The sequence below is a fragment of the Geospiza fortis genome, unplaced genomic scaffold, assembly GCF_000277835.1.
Source record: "Geospiza fortis unplaced genomic scaffold, GeoFor_1.0 scaffold53, whole genome shotgun sequence".
Classification (NCBI taxonomy): domain Eukaryota; kingdom Metazoa; phylum Chordata; class Aves; order Passeriformes; family Thraupidae; genus Geospiza; species Geospiza fortis.
In genome coordinates, this window is record NW_005054305.1 from 682316 (window position 1) to 688463 (window position 6148).

Sequence of the window (6148 nt, forward strand, 5' to 3'; positions counted from 1 at the left end):
GTGTGTGCCAGGCGCTGCCGGGCCACGGCGAGCCCCGGGCTTTTCTCTGACCGCTGAGAGTTTTCCTAGGGAAAAGCCCGAGCTCTCGGTCCCTGTGTGCCCCCGCGGGGATAGGAGTCGGCGCCCTGCCTCAGCAGCGCTGGAGCCGTGCCTGCCCCTGCCCTTGTGCCCTTGTGCCTGTGTTACTGCTCCCGGGTGCTGTCGTAGTGATCTATGTCTCTATATGTGTGTGTGTGTGTAGATACAGTGTATGCGCATATATATATATATATATATATATAGTGTGTATATGTGCATATATGTGTGTGTTTATGTGTGTGAAAAATGCCTATTTTATGATTGGCTTTTCGCAAATATTAAAATGAATATTATATGTGTTATGTTAGAAAGTTATGCTGTATTAATTTTCTTAAGTAGTGTGTTAAATATATTTTTGGGTTATAACAAAATGTTAAACTAGAAACTATGCTATGTAAGATATTTTTTAAAGAAAGGACTCGCAGCGAGATAGCAGCCACAGGACACCTAAATCTTTCAGAGAAACTTTCTCCTGATAAGAGAGCAATAAATTCTCTAACTTCTTCCTGCCTCACTCAGCCGTAAAGACATCAGTTAGGATAAAGAGGAAGAAGTTGATGATGACCAGACAGAATCCTGTGTTTGAATGGAATTTATGCATCATGTATGAGATGTATGAATATGCAACAGGCTACTGTTTTTAGGGGTTAATCCTTCATTAACGTGTGTCCTTTTTCTGGCTCATGCTGCCCAGAAAAAGGTACTCGGACATCTGTAACTCTCTGTTTCTATTGTCTCATATTGTCCTAATCCAAATTGTCCAAATAATTATTACTCTAATTATATTGCTGTTTTTATAACCGTTTTTATTACTATTAAACTTTTAAAATTTTAAAAGCAAGTGATTGGCATTTTTCACATGTGCGAATATATATATATACCGTATGCATATAAATAGAATATATGTAGTCTATATAGCTTGTGTGTAACATATAAAGACATGTAGTGTAAATGCACGTATATGTGGTGTATATGCAGTGTATAGATATACACACATACCATATAGTGTTAGACATAATTGGTGCGTCATAGGGTTGTTTTCTGACTTGTTGAAAAGTATAAGTGCATACCGTGTAAAAGTATAAAAAAGTTGTGTAAAATTTAGTTGCTATAAAAAAAGGTAGCAGTATAGGGATGAACATAATGTGGAAAGCAGATGAAGTCAGGAGTTTCAACAGTGTGCCCTGTGTGGGCATGGAAATGTCTGTCAGAAGGTAGATGCTAATTTATTAAACAGTGATAATTCTGTAAAGTGAATTCTTATAAAAATTCCCACAGGAGGAGGTTGCTCCAGGAAGGGCAAATGGTTGGTGAAGGCCATGGTTTCAGGGAGATGATTTTCCGTCCTGAAAAGGGGACTTACGATGTCTGTGGTACATCGTCTGCCAGCAGGATGGCTTGTGGATCATCTCTGTTTCATCAACCAGTGTGGCTATGAGATCTGTGACTCCTTTGCACACCCTGGTGGTGTCACTCCCAATACTTCTGTCACATCTACTGAAGACTGTCACAGTATTTCTGCTTTTGCTGCCACCCCCTCATCAAGCGATGGTCCTTCTTACGGTCCTGGAAATGCTGTAGAAACAGAAGGTAAAAGAGAAAAAATGAGATACGTGTTTCGGGAGGAGTTCTTTGACATTTCTAAGCCCCATATAGCTGCGGCTCCTGAGGAGCAGCTGTGTCAGGGATGCCCTGAGGTGAGTCTGACAGAAATAAAGGCCAGCAGCAACAGAGAGGAATACCAAGAAGGAGCAAAGAGTGACACTGGAGATTCTCTTGCCACTGCTAGGAAGGTATGTTATCTGTAACACAGTAAATCACAGTAATCCCTTGATAAATAATATACTACTAATATTATTTTGCATACCTGAGTCTTTTTAGGTAGTGTAGAAGAGTGGGAACTTTTGAGAATATTCCTGTGTCCCTCATGTCAGTAATGTACATTCTGTGTCTCATAAGCAGTGGATTGCTCCTGAAATTTCCTGACACTTGTTGTGGTCAGGTACACGGTCTGAAGCTGTGGTAGCTATTGAGATTGTGCAGATTAGCAAATTGGGAAGGACAGTATGAATTTACTTTCAGTGTTGTTCAGTGCTATTCCATATGGAAAAAAAAAGAGTCACTGGTATAAACCAATAAATGCAATCATGAAGACATAGTTAATTTTTTTCTTTTATTGGTAAACTGCACTTGGCAGCTGAAACTTTTAGTATGGGCCCAAAGGAGGCATGAGCACAAAATGTGCACTAGGTATCTTGAGATCCTAGTGCTATGAATAATTTAAAACAGATTTAAGCCTATGTATCTTATGAAAGCCTGCAGCAGGTTGGGTATTTTCAGATCTTTTTGCTTATTTGACTTGTACTTGTGATAGAAAAAGAGATGGAAACTTTCTTCTGCTTTTAAAAAGTTCATTTGCAATTCAGGTATGTTTGATTTCTTTTCCCCTTTCATTTCATTGTGGAATGATATGGATTTTTTTGTTGTTGGTTTTTGCTAATTCTGCAGAAACGTAAAAGGAAATGTGTGTTCAACCAAGGTGAACTGGATGCTTTGGAATACCATTCAAAGGTAAGTTGGAAAAAACATATATTTTGCAAGTACCTGCTACTTGACTTTGGGCGTGTGCCGAGTGGAGGGCATGGTTGCAAACAAATTCTGGTTTTGTAGTTTGTTCCACTGATGAAAAGATGGAAAGGGAAAGGAAGGTCAGTCTCTCCAGTCCTCATTTGAATTCGTGCTTACAGCATAGATCTTCTATGTAGATACATGTGAAATTGCATCTGAGACATTACAAAGACCTGGAAGCTGCCTTCACAAAGTAACTTGGACTGTGATTGACAACTGAACATTGTGTTGTGATGAGTTGACTGTTAGGTATTGGCTGATTTGAAATTGGCAGCATAACCTGTTCTGAAGATCAACTCCTCAGTGTTTAAGGGCACTGTGCTGGAGTTACTCAACACTTTTGTGACCAAACATGCTTCAAAATATCTTATTCTGCAACTGAAAAAAAAATTAATCTTCCTCTAGCATTTTATATTGTCCTACTAAAACATTATGAATGAATTGGAATTCAAGTCTGTATGCTTATGTCAGTTGTGTACTGGTGAAGATACAACTGAATTACACTGACACATAGTAGTCAGTTGTAGAAATGCAATCTGTAGGTAATGTTTGATGTATTACTGCTTTCCCAAATAGTAAGTGAATCTGGACTAGGAGCTACACTTGCTTTCTTTCCTTTGACAAGGGTTTAATCATTTTGGGCTTTTTGCTTAAATCTGTTCTGCTTGAACTACGTTTAGAAGACTCTGCTTTTTTCTTTTATATGGCAACAGTCTTGTAGTAAACATGTGCGTGTGTAAACTTGCTGATACAGTGTAGAGGTCTTGTGATTATTTTTGTGAATAAGCTGTGCATTGCAGAATCACCTTAAAGGAGAAAACTTTGAAGTTCAGCATCAACATGAGTATGAAAACACAAAGGCCAAAAAACCATTCCACAGTAGAAATAAGGAAAGAAATTAAGAAAAGAAGTTTGATGCCTTGGAGGTTTGTGTAACTTTGGTGATATTTGGTGAATATGTGGAAAATACAGAGTTCGGAAAAATCAGTGACTCCAGTTAGCCTCTTATATCATTCACAGATTAGGAAGCATTGGGTTTTTACTATATTTGTGTTATTAAAGGTTATAGCTCTGCAAGTTAACCAAGATTATTTTGGCACTTATATCTGTAGACTCATCAAAAATAAACCCAAACAACCACAATTTTTTGTTTTTGCAAGTGAATCTATGAATTTCAGCTGTTGAATCCATTTGTGAATTTCAGTCAGTGTCAACATAGGGAACAGTACAAAATATGCTAAATTCCTTCAGCAGCCATTTGTTAAATCTCCTGCTTTGATTGCTTCATAGTCAAGAGACTTTGTCCATCTGTGAGTTAACACATGCATGTAAGAAGGTATAATTTCTGAAGTTATGTTTATTAATTCTGTTGAAGCAGTATGAACTTTTCTTATCACAAACCTAGGTACTAAAAATTTATGACTCTGTACTCTCTGGTATCTAGAGGTGGCACTATTAAATTATATAAAAAAATCTTTTTCTTCCCCTTCCACTAATCTGGGAATTGTAATAAAGTGCATTTTGTAAAACCCTCTTGTAATCTTGAAGATTCTGTAATCAGAAGCTTTTGAAACCACGGTATAATGGCTTTTTACAGGGGCTTTAATAAAGCTCCTGTAACTGACAATAGACAAATGGATAAACCCACCTCACTGACAATCAAAACTCATAAAGGCTCCATGATTTGGAAATAAAATGGGTCTCTAAATTTTGTGCAGGGGAGGTGCTGACTCCCCAGCAGGTGAATGACAGTGTATATACATCCAAGAATCGTGTCATCCTGGACTGACTAACAGGATGTTTGCCCTTAGAAAAGTTGCAAAAATTGAGTTCTGGTACTTTAATTTGATTTACTGATTGTACTTCTGTATGACTGTAAAATGCATAAACTGTTGTTTTATGAAGTGAATTGAAATGTGGAAAATGACTGATTTTTAGATCCCAGCATACATTTTAATTAAAAAGATGTTCATGGGCACAGTAACTTGAAATTAAATTAGAATTTTAAATTAAACTTCAGATAATTGCTTTGAAATTTGTGTTTGGTTGAAACAATGATCTTCCACATCTGTTGTCTGAAATGTTTTATTCAGTAGTTTCTTGCTCTTTCTTCAGCCTTCTAATTATTGTAACTTTACCAAAAAATGAAAACCAACAACAGTGTGGTATCCTGGTTTTGGCTGGGATAGAATTAGTTTTCTGCTTGGTAGCTAGACAGCTAATGCACGGTTGATGGAGTGGGAGTGCTGCAAATGAAAAATAAGCCTAAGACTTTTAAAAAGCCCCAGAGTCAACATATTGGATGCTAAAGGTAGATGTGTTGCCCAGATGTCTGCACCCAGTTGCATCTGCTTTGTCCCTTCCAGCCTGGTCAGGATAGATCAGAAAACATCAAAGATTCTCATTTTGGGTTTAGCATGAGGATAATGTTGACAGCAGCAATTCAAACATTAGTTTGTTAAGCTGTGCATACCCTGAGTCAAGGAGTTTTCAGTTTCCTGTGCTCTGCCAGTGAGCAGGTGCACAAAGGAAGCTGGGAGGGAGCACAGCCAGGACAGGTGAGCCAAATTGGCCAGAGGGATATTCCATGAGTAGGATATGATGCTCACTATGGAACAATGAGAGTTGGCCAGGAGCCATGGATTTGCTACTAAGGGATAGGCTGGACATCAGTCAGTAGGTGTTCTTACTGTGCATCAGTTGTGTCTTTTGGGCCGTACTTCTGTCTCTCTCCCACTTTTCAATAATAAAAATAATGATAGTAATTTTTTAGTTTCAGTTTTTAAACTGATCTTACAGTAGCCCATGAGATTTGCTTTTTTCCTTGGATTCTTCTCCCCACCAGGGACTGGGAGGCATGTGGTGTGAGGGAATGGCTGTGTGGTACTTGGTTGCCAGCTGGGGTTAGACCAAGACGCCTTATTATATTGCCTTTGTAGCTTTTGAGTCAATGATCTCAGTAATTGGCAAGGATCCTTTTCCCTGCCTGCAGATTGAAAATGTTTTGATTTCAGTTGCATTCCCTGGTCAAATAGACACTTGAAAGATCTTTTCTTTTTTCCCTTTTTTTTTTTTTGGTTTTGTCACCATACAGGTCAGGAAGCTCATTTGGGAAGGGACTTTGGATTTAGTCCAAGAGGGACTCAAAAGTGGTTTTCTTCACCGTACAACTGCAACACTCAGTTGCAGGAAGAATAATGTTCCTCAGTGCATTGTCTGTGGGTTGGCTGAACTATGTGAAATGGCAAAGCAGTTTCCAGCTGTGAATGAAAGTGACCATCAAGCTGTACATGTGCTAGAGGAGGAAACCTCCAGTGCAGAGCAGGACCTGCTTTCCTGTGTTGTGGAAAACAGCTCAAACTGTGCAAAGATAATTGTGTTAATGGGGCAGAAATACTTGGTGCCACCAAGAAGCAGTTTCCTCTTATCTGAAATTTCATTT

At 38.5% G+C, this 6148-nt stretch overlaps 1 protein-coding gene across 1 annotated transcript in view; it reads left to right on the forward strand.

Moving 5' to 3' along the window:
- Positions 1–1349: 1349 nt before the first annotated feature.
- Positions 1350–6148, forward strand: part of METTL4 (methyltransferase like 4) — an 18745-nt gene continuing 13946 nt past the window's right edge. Inside the window, exons 1-3 of the mRNA XM_031066590.1 lie at positions 1350–1871; positions 2587–2649; positions 5801–6146. Of these exons, the coding sequence (XP_030922450.1) occupies positions 1443–1871; positions 2587–2649; positions 5801–6146 (838 nt within the window). The 5' untranslated portion in view covers positions 1350–1442. The remainder of the gene's footprint in view (positions 1872–2586; positions 2650–5800; positions 6147–6148) is intronic.